This window comes from Pseudopodoces humilis, chromosome 8 (genome assembly GCF_049639895.1).
Source record: "Pseudopodoces humilis isolate 2021_Gansu_Grassland_sample_001 chromosome 8, ASM4963989v1, whole genome shotgun sequence".
Lineage (NCBI taxonomy): Eukaryota > Metazoa > Chordata > Aves > Passeriformes > Paridae > Pseudopodoces > Pseudopodoces humilis.
In genome coordinates this window covers 19,117,501-19,132,826 of record NC_142207.1, presented here as the reverse complement: position 1 = coordinate 19,132,826, position 15,326 = coordinate 19,117,501, and the positions used below count along the sequence as shown (strand labels likewise).

General features: G+C 37.4%; 1 protein-coding gene across 2 annotated transcripts in view; it reads left to right on the top strand.

The window, feature by feature from the left end:
* LRP2 (LDL receptor related protein 2) overlaps positions 1-15,326 on the top strand; it is a 115,649-nt gene that overhangs the window by 67,831 nt on the left and 32,492 nt on the right. For both annotated transcript variants that reach the window (XM_088058931.1, XM_014249186.2), the window contains 14 exons: positions 349-1,269; positions 1,811-1,976; positions 2,450-2,608; positions 3,559-3,848; positions 4,815-5,018; positions 5,395-5,637; positions 6,252-6,377; positions 8,067-8,186; positions 9,037-9,168; positions 10,042-10,243; positions 10,698-10,993; positions 11,523-12,039; positions 13,787-13,939; positions 14,391-14,561. In XM_088058931.1, the coding sequence (XP_087915057.1) occupies positions 349-1,269; positions 1,811-1,976; positions 2,450-2,608; positions 3,559-3,848; positions 4,815-5,018; positions 5,395-5,637; positions 6,252-6,377; positions 8,067-8,186; positions 9,037-9,168; positions 10,042-10,243; positions 10,698-10,993; positions 11,523-12,039; positions 13,787-13,939; positions 14,391-14,561 (3,700 nt within the window). The remainder of the gene's footprint in view (positions 1-348; positions 1,270-1,810; positions 1,977-2,449; positions 2,609-3,558; positions 3,849-4,814; positions 5,019-5,394; positions 5,638-6,251; positions 6,378-8,066; positions 8,187-9,036; positions 9,169-10,041; positions 10,244-10,697; positions 10,994-11,522; positions 12,040-13,786; positions 13,940-14,390; positions 14,562-15,326) is intronic.

The window sequence follows — 15,326 nt, the reverse complement described above, 5'->3', positions numbered from 1 at the left end:
CCTAAAACTCATTCCAACAAGCCTATCAAACGCTTAATTTTGTTCCTGTATACAGTCTTGTGCCATAATATGAATTTCATAGTTACGTGTTTTAAAAGGCAGCTGTACTACTTATACCCATGGCAATCCAAGAGGATTTAGAAATTTATTGACTACTGTCAGTTTGGCTGCCTTCTTTCTAATTCATCAGATTGTAGGGAAATACCTTATGCTTCCAACTACTAACATATTTATGATGGCTATTCATTTTTTTGTTTGGTGTTTTAGCAATTTTTGTTTCTCAAGCATTGATGCTAATATTAACTTTCTCTTTTGCTTTTCTGATTTGTTTTGTTTTTGTGTATACAGGAAATCTTTATTTTACAAATGCATTCCTGACAGAGACTTTTATAGAAGTTTTGCGTTTAAACACAACTTATCGCCGTGTACTTCTGAAAACTACCATAGACATGCCAAGGCACATAGTAGTTGACCCAAAAACCAGATATCTCTTCTGGGCAGATTATGGGCAAAATCCAAAGATTGAACGTGCATTTCTTGACTGCACCAACAGAACAGTTCTTGTGTCTGAGGGCATTGTCACGCCTCGTGGGTTGGCCATAGATCACAGCAATGGCTACGTTTACTGGGTTGATGATTCCCTAGATATGATTGCAAGAATTCAGCCTGATGGTGGTGATGTTGAAATTGTGCGTTATGGCAGTCGCTATCCAACTCCATATGGTATCACTATCTTTGGCAATTCCATGATCTGGGTTGATCGAAACCTGAAAAAAATCTTCCAAGCCAGCAAACAGCCAGGCAATGCTGATCAGCCAACAGTAATAAGAGATAACATTAATTGGCTAAGGGATGTTACAATTTACAACAGTAATTTCCAGTCACGTTCACCCCTTGATGTCAACAACAATCCTTGTTTGGACAACAATGGAGGTTGTTCTCACCTCTGTTTTGCCCTTCCTGACATTCAGATACCAAAATGTGGTTGTGCCTTTGGAACACTAGGCAGTGATGGCAAGAGATGTTCCATTTCAACAGATGATTACCTGATTTTTGCTCTTGAAAATGCCCTCAGAAGTATCCACCTAGATCCTGAAAACCACAGTCCTCCCTTCCGCACAGTCAATGTGTTAAGAACTGCTGTGGCCCTGGATTTTGACAGCATAAACAACCGAATATATTTTACACAAAGTTATCCTTCAGGAACAGGAAGAATCAGTTATGTTAGTATTTACTCAGGAATTGGCTCTCCAACTGTAGTTGCATCTGGTAAGTACACTGAAATACAATAAAAAGTAATCAGGTATTAAAAAAAATTACCTGCAGCAGCTACAACTAGCTCAACAGGTATTTTTATAATAAAGGTTAAGGTCGACCACTTAGTTGTCTAATTAAATGCTCTTTTTTCTTCCTTATTTTTTCATTTTCTGAGATTCTTATTTCATCTTGATCCCAGTTAAATGTAAATATAAAACTGGATGGATATTATTCTGTATATAAAATTATACATAATAAATTAAAATTATATGTAATAAATAGAATGGAGTGAGTTAGGATTCCTGCTACTTGAAGAATAGCAACCAGAATTTAAATCTGTGTGAGGGAAAGGTCTTTGTAACACTATTGTATACCCAGGTCTGCCTGATTCCTAAGTTTTACTAGTCCAGGTTTTTAAATGGATAGATTTGCACTGGTACCAATGGCATTTCAAAGAACTCTTTGGTGTAGCCAAATTATTATAGATGAAGAGTGCTGCAGTATCTCAGGAAACCATGCTTAGCTTGTGTGTGTTTGCATGCATGTGCCTAAGACCTGGGGACTCCAGATGGCATAGCCTTTGACTGGATCAACAACAGAGTTTACTACAGTGACTACCTCAACCAGACCATCAGCTCAATGGCTGTGGATGGATCAAACCGCACAGTGATTGCCCGGGTGCCACGGCCAAGAGCTGTTGTATTAGATCCCTGCAGAGGGTAAGTGTTGCACTTTGTTTTGACCGCCAGTGAAACTACAGTTTAAACCTTGACAAAGACTGTCAGACACTTCCTATTACTCTAAACCTTTTACTGTTGTATTCCTTGAATGCTTCAGAAGAATTCTTGTTTCAGTATCAAAAGATTTGCTGAGAGGAAAATTACTGTATTATACTGTGCTTTTAATTTCATTACCAGTTATACTGTGTTGTAATTAAGAAAGATACAACAGACATTTACTGACTTTACTGGATTTACATAGGAACTGGAAAAAGTTTTCTGAAGTTCACTGCAGTGGACCCCAGTGATCCCTCTAGAAGACTCCCTTGTCAATGTGAGCCAAAACAGAGGAAGAAGATCCTTTCCTGTAGTTTTGCAATGCACACTTCAGTGAGGGATTCCAGGGTGGAAATACCACCAAAAGCAGAGTTTGTGAGTTTTGTTTTATGAAAATATAATCATGTTATTGACAGGTATATGTACTGGACTGATTGGAGTTCAAATGCAAAGATTGAACGAGCTACACTTGGAGGAAATTTTAGAACACCTATTGTGAGCACAAACTTGGTATGGCCAAATGGACTTACCCTGGACTATGAAGAAGAGCAGCTGTACTGGGCTGATGCAAATCTGTATGTATTAATAACACACTTGTTGGTTTTCATTTGGTTAACATTTTAATAGCTTTATTATTTATTTTTCCTTGTTTCATAGCTGGTTTTCATCATTTCAGTTGAATTTGGTACTTGACATTATAGAATGTTAGAATTACTTACTAGCAATGCAATGTCAAGTTTTAATATTGATGTGAAACTACTTTGCAGTAAGAAGTTATGTCACAGTGTAGATTTTGCTCTCTGCTTTATGCACTTACATACTCACTGTCTGTTTGTCTTACATGCAATTCAGGACTTTCCTAAGTGTCTTCTAAACAAATACAATCCTAGTACACATTTTACAGTATTCATTGTTCATGGTTAATGCCTGTCACCTATGGAATTTGGCTTGATATTACTGCTGTTGTCTACCAGGCAGAGCTTGACCCTTGAATTTATGCCACAGAATTTCTTCCATCAGGAAGAAAGTTTTAAAAAATGGTTTAGTTTTCTAAATATTCAAATTCAACCATGGTCTCAGAGAAACCACTACAGCAATCAGACCTTTCCCTTCTGATTCCTCCAGCATAGAAGTTCTTTTCAGACATCTTTGTTGTATTAGAAGGATGTTCTCTGTAATGCAACAAATCCCATGGCCTGTGTCTCTATGGAATCTTCTGGGAATAAGGTGGCTGTTTGGATTTATCTGCATGCAGGAGGGCAAGGCACTTGTAATGGGATGTCTATTTTAAAAAGGAATTCAGGATGTCAAATGAAACATACCCTTTTCTGTTTCAAACTCTAGTTAATGGAGGTGGAGTAGCATAGCAGCACCTGAGATATTGGTGAACACTACTGAAATGCTGGATGTCACTTGCTAGACTGATTAGGGCATGGTTTTATATATATGTTTATATATGTAATTTATATATATGTTATATATGTTAAAAGACTTCTTTCTTTTAAGATGTAATGATTTCTTTTAGGCAGAAGATTGAGAGATGCACTCTCACTGGTACAAATCGTGAGGTAATTGTTAGCACTGCGCTGCATCCATTTGCAATGACAGTGTTTGATCAGCACATATATTGGACAGACTGGAACACACGAAGCATTTATAGAGCTAATAAGTATGATGGCTCAGATCAGATTGTGATGATCATGAATCTTCCACAAAGACCAATGGATATTCATGTTTGGGCAAAAAGTAAGCAGCAGCAGTGTATGAACCCTTGCAACCAGTTCAATGGTGGCTGCAGTCACATCTGTGCACCAGGTAAGCTGTTATGCTTGATGACTTTAAGCTATTAGTGTTGCCTGTATTAGACTGTAACAATTCTAGTTACATGAGGACAGATGAAATATTTCTTAGTGTTCACAAATTTTTAATATCTATTTTATTTATAAATGGAATCAAAATTGTTGCTGTTTAAGATCATAGTATTTCACCAACGCATCTAGGGGTTGTGTCTGAGAATCCTCACAAAATTATGGGTTTCTCTAACTTAAGCTGAAGAATTGTTTTCTGGGGTTTAAACTTTCCTTGGGACATGAAGTGAGTGCTGCAGGATATGCTTGCCTTAAGATGATATAGTCTTACTGTATACTGATCAGATGTTTCCTACAAAACATATTAAAAATTTATGGTTGCTATTTCTTTATTACATAAGTGTTACAGAGCTGTCTCATGTGTTTTAGATTTTTGGAAGTTATGATCCTTGACTTTGAAAAGTCATTTGGTGCCTGTTTTTATTTGTAGTATCTTAAATAGTGTTGAAGATCTGTCTTGCCTGTAAACAACTCAAACTTCTCATCAATTTTGAGAAGAACAGTTTGTCTATTGCAAGAAATTTTGACCACCTGTTTTGATTTTGAGGGATAGTCTCAGTGGACGTAACTGATATTTGAAAGCATCTCATGCCATCTTGCTGCCACTAAATAGGCAATTGGACAAGCAAGTACTAAGATACTCCAAATTCTGATCTCAGTTCCTCTAAGGAGCTCTGAAATAACTTCTGAGGGTTTTAATGGGTTTGCTTAAGTGAGATAAAAGTTTGGCTAACTCACCACACTAATATCTAAGTAAATAGATCATACAGGAATTACGAAAGTTACTTTGCCTCTTCCAGTGTTACAACTATGAACACTTTCATGGAACCCTATATAAAACATCAATGCTAAATTTGTTTCCCTCTTTTTGTGTCCTGTTTTTATATTTTTTAATTGTCAAACATAAATTTAGGTCCAGCTGGTGCAGAATGTCAGTGCCCCTCTGAAGGTCGCTGGTATTTAGCCAATAACAATAAGCATTGTATCGTGGATAATGGTACCAGGTGTGATACCGGTTTCTTCACATGCCTTAATGGACACTGTATCTCTGAGCGGTGGAAATGTGACAACGACAATGATTGTGGAGATGGCAGTGATGAGTTGGAAAGTGTGTGTGGTAAGCATTTAAAATAACAGCTTTAGAAAGTATACTCTGTCTTGCCTATTCTGTAGTCTCTGTCACTTTTATGGTTTTATGATGATGGGTCTTGTGGTTGTAGTTTGGAAACGATCCCTCGCTTGCTCACAGATTTGAGGTCTGAATGACTAGTGGCTTGCTTTAGAATCCAGAAGCACTATAGTATTGAATTTTTGTCAAGTACAGCCAATTTCTGATTTTTTAATTCAAATATGTATTTTACTTTTCATGCAGTCCGTTTTGCAGCTGTGTTTGCCCTGGCAGGTAAAAATATATTGTGATTTTAGTTGTTACTTTGTCAGAGAACTTAGATTATATTTTATCCACATTTTTTTTTCTTTTTAATTTTCTGCAGCTTTCCATACTTGTCAGCCAACAGCTTTCACCTGTGGCAATGGGCGATGCGTACCCTATCATTACCGCTGCGATCACTACAATGACTGTGGAGATAACAGTGATGAGCTTGGCTGCTTGTTTCGAACCTGTGACTCCAACACAGAATTTACTTGCAATAATGGAAGGTGTATATCCCTTCAGTATGTCTGCAATGGAGTAAACAACTGTTATGACAATGGCACATCAGATGAGAGGAATTGTCGTAAGTTGATCCTTAGTACCTAGCGCCCTCTTTGAGTCTGACTCTCTAGACAAAGAAAGAGGTAAATGTGGTTTTACGTGAAGAAATCTGACAAAATCAGCAAAAAGGACAAAAGTTTTAAAAATTTACATTACAGGTACTGTTTAGTGTTATTTGAAACAAATAGAATTGCTAAATTATGTTCTGGAACACCCTAAGATACTACATAATAAATATTGCTTTAAGTAGTCTGCCTTGAAGCAACAAATGCTCATGCAGTAGGTAATGTTAATTCTTGTGAGTAATCCTATGGATTTCAAACAGATTATTTCAGGTAACTTGGATTCAGGGTTTATATTTTGACAGGATTAGTGGGAATTTGACAATGGCTTTTTCCTTTGTGTCATGCTATATTAATTATACTATATTTAATAATCAGGAGTGTGTATTGTGATCCCATAATGGCACAGTTTAAAATTAGATGCCTTATAAAAGTTATCAGTTATGTTTGTTTTCTTTAAGATGTAAACTGTGATTAGTTCAATATTGGCTGCTTTTGCAGTTCATGAAAACAACAGCATAACAGTATTTAAAACAGCTCTAAACCACTTTTACTTTTTTCTCCCTCATTAAAGCGGAGCGTACGTGCCAGTCTGGTTTTACAAAATGTCAAAGCACAAATATTTGCATTCCTCGAACATATTTGTGTGATGGTGATAATGATTGCGGAGATATGAGTGATGAGAGTCCTACTCACTGTGGTAAGTTAAGAGAGTTAAGAGGGTCTCTGTTACTTCTCTGATACTTCTGTAATTTATTCCACTGCTCTCTTCTTTTAATATAACTCCCACTATTCTCAAAACATCTTCTTTTATAATGCTGAAGTAATATATGCATGGTACCTCTAGCTCCTAATTACCTAAATAAAGTTTTTATCTAATAAAAAAAAATGATACCTTTTTGCAGAGTTTTAATATAGCATTTGAGGATTGTTCCTCTTGCTTATTTTGGTCTGTATTTTTTATTGTTTTACAAGTTGTTTGGCACTTAAGTATTATAGAGAGCTTGTCTTTTTCCATAACTTTAACATTAGAATATTCTTCCTTCTAACCTAATGAATTTGTCTATGGTCTCAAATTTCTTTTAACTCTTTCATGTGGTTATGTATGCTTTAGCATATAATTCCTAGTTCACTGTAGCTTCCAGTTAGGATATGGAAGTGCCTAGTTTTCAGCCAGTCTTAATTCCAAATCAGATTAGCTTTTCTAGGACATTTTTATTAGGCAGAAGTTAGGTAGTACTTTTCCCATAAAAAATATTATGGATCAATTTATAAAACATAATGTGGTATATCAATAATGGATAGTTTCAGGTTGTGATTTAGTTTTAGTATTGCCTGAGTAGATTATTTTTGCTTTCACTATTTTTTTCTAAAAGTACATGCCTTGAACTAACTATGCCACAGTTCTTCTGAAATAGTTCAATTTTTGTAGCCAGAAGGTGGCCACTTTTATCTGTGTACACCAATGTGTCAAGAATATGTGGCTATAATGAGCCTTGTTCTGCTTGTCAAAGTTGTGTTTTGTCCCTTCTGCTGTTTATGTTCCTGCTGAATTACTTAAACTGAGAAGTCGTGAAGGGCAAGGAAGAGGGAGAGAGTGAATGAGAGATGAAACACCAAGATGTTAATGAGCAATAGTTAACTGTCTTTGATTTTCATCTTTAAAGGCACAGGGAAGAGCAAATTAAAAGGCCAGACTGAATCTTTCTGGTATTTTGAAACCATCAGAGGGTACAGGAAAGTATTGGTAATTACTGAAGAAATTGTCAAAACCCCTATACATGCCAGGATCAAGGGGCTTGGCTGAAGTGCAGAGAGTATTTGCAGCATGCTGAGCTGGAACTACTCAGTGTTATGGTCTGTTTTTCACTGCCATTAAGAAAAGATACCTACCAGCAAGTGAAGAAAAATTGGTAGGAGGAAAATTCTCTAACGTGTGATATTACTTCCTTCGTGCACATTTTGATTTCCTGTAAAGCACTGAGTCTGATATGCCCAGTTTGAGCACTGGAGAAATGAGTATACTGGAATGTGACCATTCTCCTGTGCACAAATCTCAAGTATAAATGAAGAACATATGTTCTACATTTAGAACAACTCAGGTTGCTGCATGCAGTCCTATTTCCAGGGAAAATTCTGTCTGCTTACTAGCTGATACTAGCCCAGGGATAAAATCAAGCCCATTTTTTTGCATACGAGTATCAAGTTAGTTTGTACAATGAACTCTTTCCAGAGGGGCTGAGAAAAGGCATCCTTCCTAGCATAATTTCTTCTCTTTCTTTTTTTGGGACTGTAATATTTTTTGCATAACATGAACTCAAACGCAATTTAAAACAAGTTAGAAAGGTAGCAGAGTAAAAAGAAGTCATTCATAGGTTTTTTCTTCCAGTCTCTCTGACTTGCACAAATAGCGAGTTTCGTTGTACATCGGGACGTTGTATTCCTGCTCATTGGTACTGTGATCAAGGAATAGACTGTGCTGATGGCTCTGATGAACCTGCCTCTTGTGGTAAGTCTGCACTCAGAGGATATAACATGGTGGGTTATGGCAAATCAGTAGTTTGTCTTGTAGGCAGGAGCCTTAATCCAGACTAGGTGGAAAATAAGTATCTTCTGGGTTTTATTCAATGTCTCTAATCTGAGTCATTAAATAATTTGAGTTTTAAATACTTAAAGCTGTGTATGGAATATGAAGGTTTTAGTTGCAACAACTGATTGCTTGTAATGTGATTACTCTTAATGTATAACTTCCTATCTCTGTCTCTCCTATCTCTAAGACTATGATGGTAGTGAATCAAATGGCAAAAAATAGCAAGTATTTTCATACTGTTTTGCATGTAAAAGCAGTTGTCATGCTGTACAGAAAGTGTGCATGCAGTATTTTACTTGGAGAAAAAGGAAATGTGGGATGCAGAGGGGAACAGTGTTGATGCAGTATATGGGTATCATAGTATTACAGTAAACAAATCCTGTATGTACAATAGAAGCTAATGGGAATAAGCAGAGTAGGATAGGGGGTGAAAAAAAGGACAGTGATCTCTAGGGAAGGAGAGAAGGAGCTAACGGAAGTCACTGACAGTTGGTATTGTAACAGTTATTATTCTCACTGTAAAAGTAAGAATAACACAAGGCAAGATTCTTCTGTGGCTTCAGCAGGGCTGGTAGCTCACTTTGCACATTATTGGAGTTGCACTTTTGGCTTAAGAAAATGTTTTGCATTTTATGCATTAACTATTTTACAATTAAGCTTTGATTTTACATTTTACATTCATAAGCTTCTCCTTGAAATACAGTCCTCAGTAGATTTGTTGGCTGTGCAGATTAGTTTAACAAGCACAGTGATTGTGTTAATTTTTAAGTGCCTCAAATGCGGACTTGTTCGAGTGACCAGTTCAGATGTGATGATGGCAGATGTATCCCAGCAACGTGGATCTGTGATGGTGATAATGACTGTGGGGATATGAGTGATGAGGATCAAAGACATAATTGTGGTACGTGGCTAATGCAAGTAGACACTGCACTTTGTCCTGCAGGTATTTTTTTGAAAACAACCAACCCCCAGACTGTCACCCACTGCCAGTTTTTCTACCCCTTAAATGTGCACGTTAAGCGTGAGGTACAATCTTCCTCTACCTTCATTTTCATGATATTGAATCAAAATTGAATATTTTACTGATAAAAAAGCCCAGCAAAATATTGTTCTAGTTTTGCAATTATTCTTCTTTGAATTGTTGAGTTGAAATGGAGACATAATTAATCTGGGTTGTGTGTATGATCTGAGCAGCTAGAGCAGATCAGTGAAAAGGCTCCCTGGTGATCATGCACTGCATGCACATATTTGTGGCTTAAGATTTTTAAAAACCAGTGAACAAAATAAGCATATCTGTTCAGAGGGTGAACAAAGGGAAGGAGGTTCACCAACCTGGTCCTGCTTCTTAATTCTTTGGAGAACAGCTAGTTATGCTTATAGTCCTTGACCGTATTAACTATAATATTATAACTGTAATATTGCTACCTCTGCTTGTTCCCTGGAGCAGAATACCTTGAACAAAATAGGGGACAGAAACTATTCAGCTCCCAGAAAATCTGGCTGAAAAATCTTATTTGAGAGTCCAGTAAGATGCAGATTTCTGTACATGTCAGCATTGCCTAAGGAGTGCTTTGGCTCCCAGTCAGCCTCCACGAAGAGCAATGTGCAGTTTTGTACACGAGAAAGTACAGTGGTATTTGTCTCTGCATGCAGCAGGGCATGGCTCTGTTGTGGATTATGGGTGGATATCCAGGCTGTTTGTGTGGGCGGTGGAGTGTCACATACACAGAGTTAGTAACTCATAACTTGGTTAGTGAGTATGCTTTTCCTTCAGCAAACCGCAACTGCACAGCAGCAGAGTTCACTTGTGCCAACAATCGACCCCCGCTCAGGAGGTGCATTCCTCGGGCATGGGTCTGTGATGGTGATGCTGACTGCAGTGATGCTCTTGATGAACACCAGAACTGCACACGAAGACCTTGCACAGAAAGTGAATTTACCTGTAATAATGGCTTGTGCGTCCGTAATGCATACAGGTTTGTAACTGCCCAAGCAGTTGTAGAAATGCTCAAAATTGCTTATTGTGAAGGAACTAATTCAACCTATTTTTCCCCACCATTTAGTTGTAATTAGACCTACATACTGTAATGAAACTTTTATCTACTCTGCATTCGTGCATTAGCTTTGACTTGAAAATGCTTTTTTTCCTTTTAATATTCCCATTGCTTACCATTAGCATTTAATCCTTCTTATTGTCACTGGTAGGTAACTCCTACTGGGGTGATTCTGTCCAGCCTGTAATGCACCCAGGAAATATTATCAGGACTCGTAGGATCAGACTATATAATATGACCCCAGTTTCTGAAAGTCTCTTCTATTGGAGCCAAAAATATTGACCTTCTTTGGACCTTGTGGGAGTGAATCTATCCATCTGCACTGGGGACTGTGATTGCCTTCTTATATTTGAAGAGAGTGTTCATTCTTCTTCAGGTGTGATAGGCGGAATGACTGTGGTGACAGCAGTGATGAAAGAGGATGCATCTATGAACCATGTCAACAGCACCAGTTTACTTGTCAGAATGGACGCTGCATTTCCAAAGCCTATGTCTGTGATGGGGATAATGACTGTGGTGATGAATCTGATGAGCTGGAACATCTCTGTAGTACACCAGAAGCGACCTGCTCTCCCCATCATTTTAAATGTGACAATGGAAACTGCATTGAGCTGGTTAAAGTCTGCAATCGGTTGGATGATTGCTTAGATAACAGTGATGAAAAAGGATGTGGTATGTATAGATTTATTTGTACTGTCTAATTTAAAAATTGTAGGCACCTTTGAAAAAATGCACTCTTAAGAAAATTCCTTAATTCCAGTCATATCTATTCCATGGCTGTTCCTCAGAAATTGAAGTTATAAGAAACGTATCTTTTAAATTTTTTAACTTGAATTAATTCATACTTATTATTGCTGTTGTAACTGACAGTGACAATGAGCTAATAATATAAACAAAATATATTTCCTACATTGTTATGCATTGCCCTTGCATTTCCAAAATATGCCATAGTCCATACTTTGTGCTTGGTGCTTTGTGACAGACTTCAGAGGTGGTAGAATAATTTTATATTAAATTATGTTGTTTTCTTTTTTCCTTTATTACAGCAGCAGCCCACATCCACATTCAGCATTTTCAGGGGGCTGCAAGGAGAGAGAGAGAGAGAGAGAGAGAGAGAGAGAGAGAGAGAGAGCGCATTGGAAGTAACTGCACTATTACTCTGCTAGATGGCTCCCTGAATAGAACTCCTTTCCTTCCCCAGGTGTAAATGAATGCAGTGATCCTTCAATCAGTGGATGTGATCATGACTGTACAGACACACAGACAAGTTTCTACTGTTCTTGTCATCCTGGATACAAACTTATGTCTGATAAACGGACTTGTGATGATATTGATGAGTGCAATGAAACTCCATCAGTATGTAGCCAGATTTGTGAGAACACAGCTGGCTCCTACATCTGTAAGTGTGCCCCAGGCTATATCCGGGAGCCTGACGGAAAAAGTTGCCGGCAAAATAGTAATATCTCCCCATACCTTATTTTTAGCAACCGTTACTATCTGAGAAATCTCACAGCAGATGGCCAGTCTTACTCTCTCATTTTGCAAGGACTGAGAAATGTGGTGGCACTGGACTTTGACAGGGTGGAAAAGAGGTTATACTGGATTGATGTGGGGAGGAATGTCGTTGAACGAATGTTCCTAAATGGAACAAATAAGGAGGCAGTGATAAGTGATGATGTGCCCAACGGGGAAGGTATCGCTGTTGACTGGGTTGGCAGGTAAGAAAATACATTTTTTGTCTTTCTGGGCTATTGGAGAAATTTTGTGTGAAGGGGTTTATCTTAGGGGTTTTTCCCCACTCGATATGAAATTCCTGATGAGTACAAAAATAGTTTAGGTTGTGGATGCAGCATTATACAACTGCTCTGGAATTGTTTATCAGCATCTAATACATAACACTTAATTTACTCTCATATGTGGTATACTGAGGTTCTGTCAGACTTGCTCTCTTATCAATCATTTGCTAGCAGTTGTTGGGATTGACATGCAGGTTTCACTCTGCATAAACAAAATATTGTAACAGGTAACTAGACCCCAGTGAAGTAAGTAATAGTAAGCCTTAATGAAATTTAGCTCCTGTATCAACATGCAGAGCGTGTGTCTTTTGCTCTTGAAAAATTCACCTTTAACTGACACATTCAAACAACATGATTCACATAATTTTCTGTCAGGGGGCCAGCACATGGGTGAGGTAATTGGAAAACACCTCATTATGGCAAATTTTTAACTGCCTGCTGTATTTCAAAAAACAGTCTGATTTACTGCCAAAGAACCTCTGTTGTTATGTGGTGGCCACTCTGACAGTGGTCTTGCTGTATTTCATCTTGCTTTCCAAGTGCAATAATGTAAGTGAAATCTAATGAAAAGTTTAAGTAACATGGATCAGACTGTAAACCAATTAAGAATTGTTCAAAACTCACTTTTGAAACTTAGATGAGACTGTTTATATGAATATGTCCGTATAATAGTTTTTACTTTTACGCCACTTTGTTTCTAAACTAATGATAATTAATGTTGCCCTAAAGGCTTTATGATTCATGGAAAGGTGATGAAGCAAAAGGCAAATTTGAGCTGAAGTGGTCCTACTGCTTCATTGCTAATACAACTTTTGAATTGTTTCAGCTACCATTAGTTATGTCTTGAGTCAGTTCTTGTTTAGGTGTTCCAGACAGGCTCAAGGACAGTACAGTGGTTGAATTTTTTCTGCTTGTTTTCAGTGCAGAGAGAGGATGAAAGGATGCCATGAGATACACGTTGGAGAAGACTGTTTTCTCTGATGGGAATTTTACTACTTAGAGTGGTGTAGGCAGAATTATATCTGTCAGACTATTTCTGAAATAACACTGTGGGTGCTGGAGCTGACCAGCTCTGCAGAGAATTTCAAAGTATCCTGATGTAGTTCTAATTGAATTTAATGCTTTGCTTTGATGCAAGCTTTTAAAAAATTATCCCTTCTGCTTGTATGATTTCTTTGCTTACAGCTGTGTGTAATTCCCAGGCAAAGGAATAGAAGTGTTAGAAAATTCTAGGTGAAGTTTAAACTGGGGTGTCAAAGTACTTAGGAATTTTTCTACCTGTTTGATGAGAGCAGAGGTGGCAGCATGGAACAGTTGAGGATTCCCTACAATGCCTTACAGCCCTGGTCACAGTCCATTGCACTGCATGTCTGTTTCCCTGCTCCTGGCCATTGTTGGTAGGACAGAAAGGGAGGAGGGATTTAGGAATTTGAAGACAAATGGCATATTATTTGTCAACTGGGCACCTGCAAGTTTTAATTTGTCACCACTGATTGTGGTTACAAGAAAAACAGAAGTGAAAAGGCAGCCTGGAGCATGGTGTAGAAGAGATGTCAATGAAGTATGTGTTCCTTTACGGGGATACATTGCTTCTAGGAGAAGAAAGAATAAAATGCTGTGAAGCAAAATAAGGGGAAAAAATTAATAAATTAACTCTAAAATATTTCAGAAAATTGTACTGGGTAGATGCCTACCGAGATTGTCTCTATGTCTCTGAACTTGATGGAAGATTCCGGAAAAAACTGGTGGATCGGTGTGTGGATGCCAACAATACTTTCTGCTTTCAGTATCCCAGAGCAATTGTGGTTCATCCAAAATATGGGTATGACCTTTCAAGAGTACTTTTCCTTTCTTTTGAAAATAATCTTGCACTATTCTGAAAATCTGAAGTAAATTTGGGTTGCTTGCAATTAGATTTCTGTGGTGTTAGTACTCAGCTGCAGCTTAGGAAAAATAGTAGCTTGCCTGTTGTGGGTGTATATGCATGGCTGTCACATGCTGTTGAAAGTGGAATTTGGTTCCATATGGGCTAGAAAGTTCTGATTGCAAGGCTAAAAAGGTTGATAGAAGTGTGTGTGGTTTGGTAGATGTTGGAGATGACTGAATTCAATTGTGATTGCACAATTGACTGCTGTAGCAGTTAAACTAAGAAATATATTAGCTTTCTTCTTCCTTAATCTCTGCTTTAGTTCTGTGGAAGGAAATACTCTATTTGAGGTGTGGCTTCTAATATTTACTTCAACAATCCTAACTCTAAGTATTCATTTGAGCAGACTGATTTACTGGACAGACTGGGCAGATCGAGCCTATATTGGACGAGCTGGCATGGATGGCAAGGAGAAGACTGTGATCATCTCTACAAAGTTAGAGTGGCCCAATGGACTTACCATAGATTACACCAACGACAAGCTTTATTGGACAGATGCCCATCTAAATTATATTGAGTATGTAGACAGAAAATATTAAAACAACTGAATGATTGCTCACGTCAGATTGTGGTGGGAGAATTTATAGGTGTTGTAAAAAGAAGATGTGTTTCTGCCCCCGACTCTTTAGAAAGCTGGAGTCAAAATGCCTGGAGTAGTAGATGATAGGGATCATTAGATGCCACAGTAACTGGGTTGCTACATTCCCTGAAAATTGTCCAAAAATTACAGTGAGAAGGTTCACACTCTGTACTAAAATATGCAACTTCTCCATATCTAGTTACACAACCTGAACCAAAGCAAAATTGACTATAAAGTCACTATTTTTGATTCTCTTGTTTCTCTTATAGATAAGAATTGTAACTAAAAGTTACAATTTTTAAAGTAACTAAACTAGTTATGTGCTAATAAGTTGTATACAAACCTTTAGAAGATGTCTGAATGTCCATAAGTATGATATGGAATTTCCTGTTGGCAAATGGGATTTTTTTGTCAGTCAAGAACAATCTGTACATTGCTTCTAGTACTAGAAAATTCCCACCTAAATAGCAGTAAAAATGAATAATGATTACCTGATTATTTATATGATTTTGAAATACATGATACTGAAACACTTTGAAGCCAATAATTTGCATTTATATTAGTGTTCATATTTGTATTAATATTTACATGCACATTTAAATTTATACTTGTATTTACTTCTTTTCTTCATTAATTCTTCTGGCAGCCTTTTCTAGGATAAAGTATTAAAGATATCTTTTCAGAAATCTAAGTTAATTATAT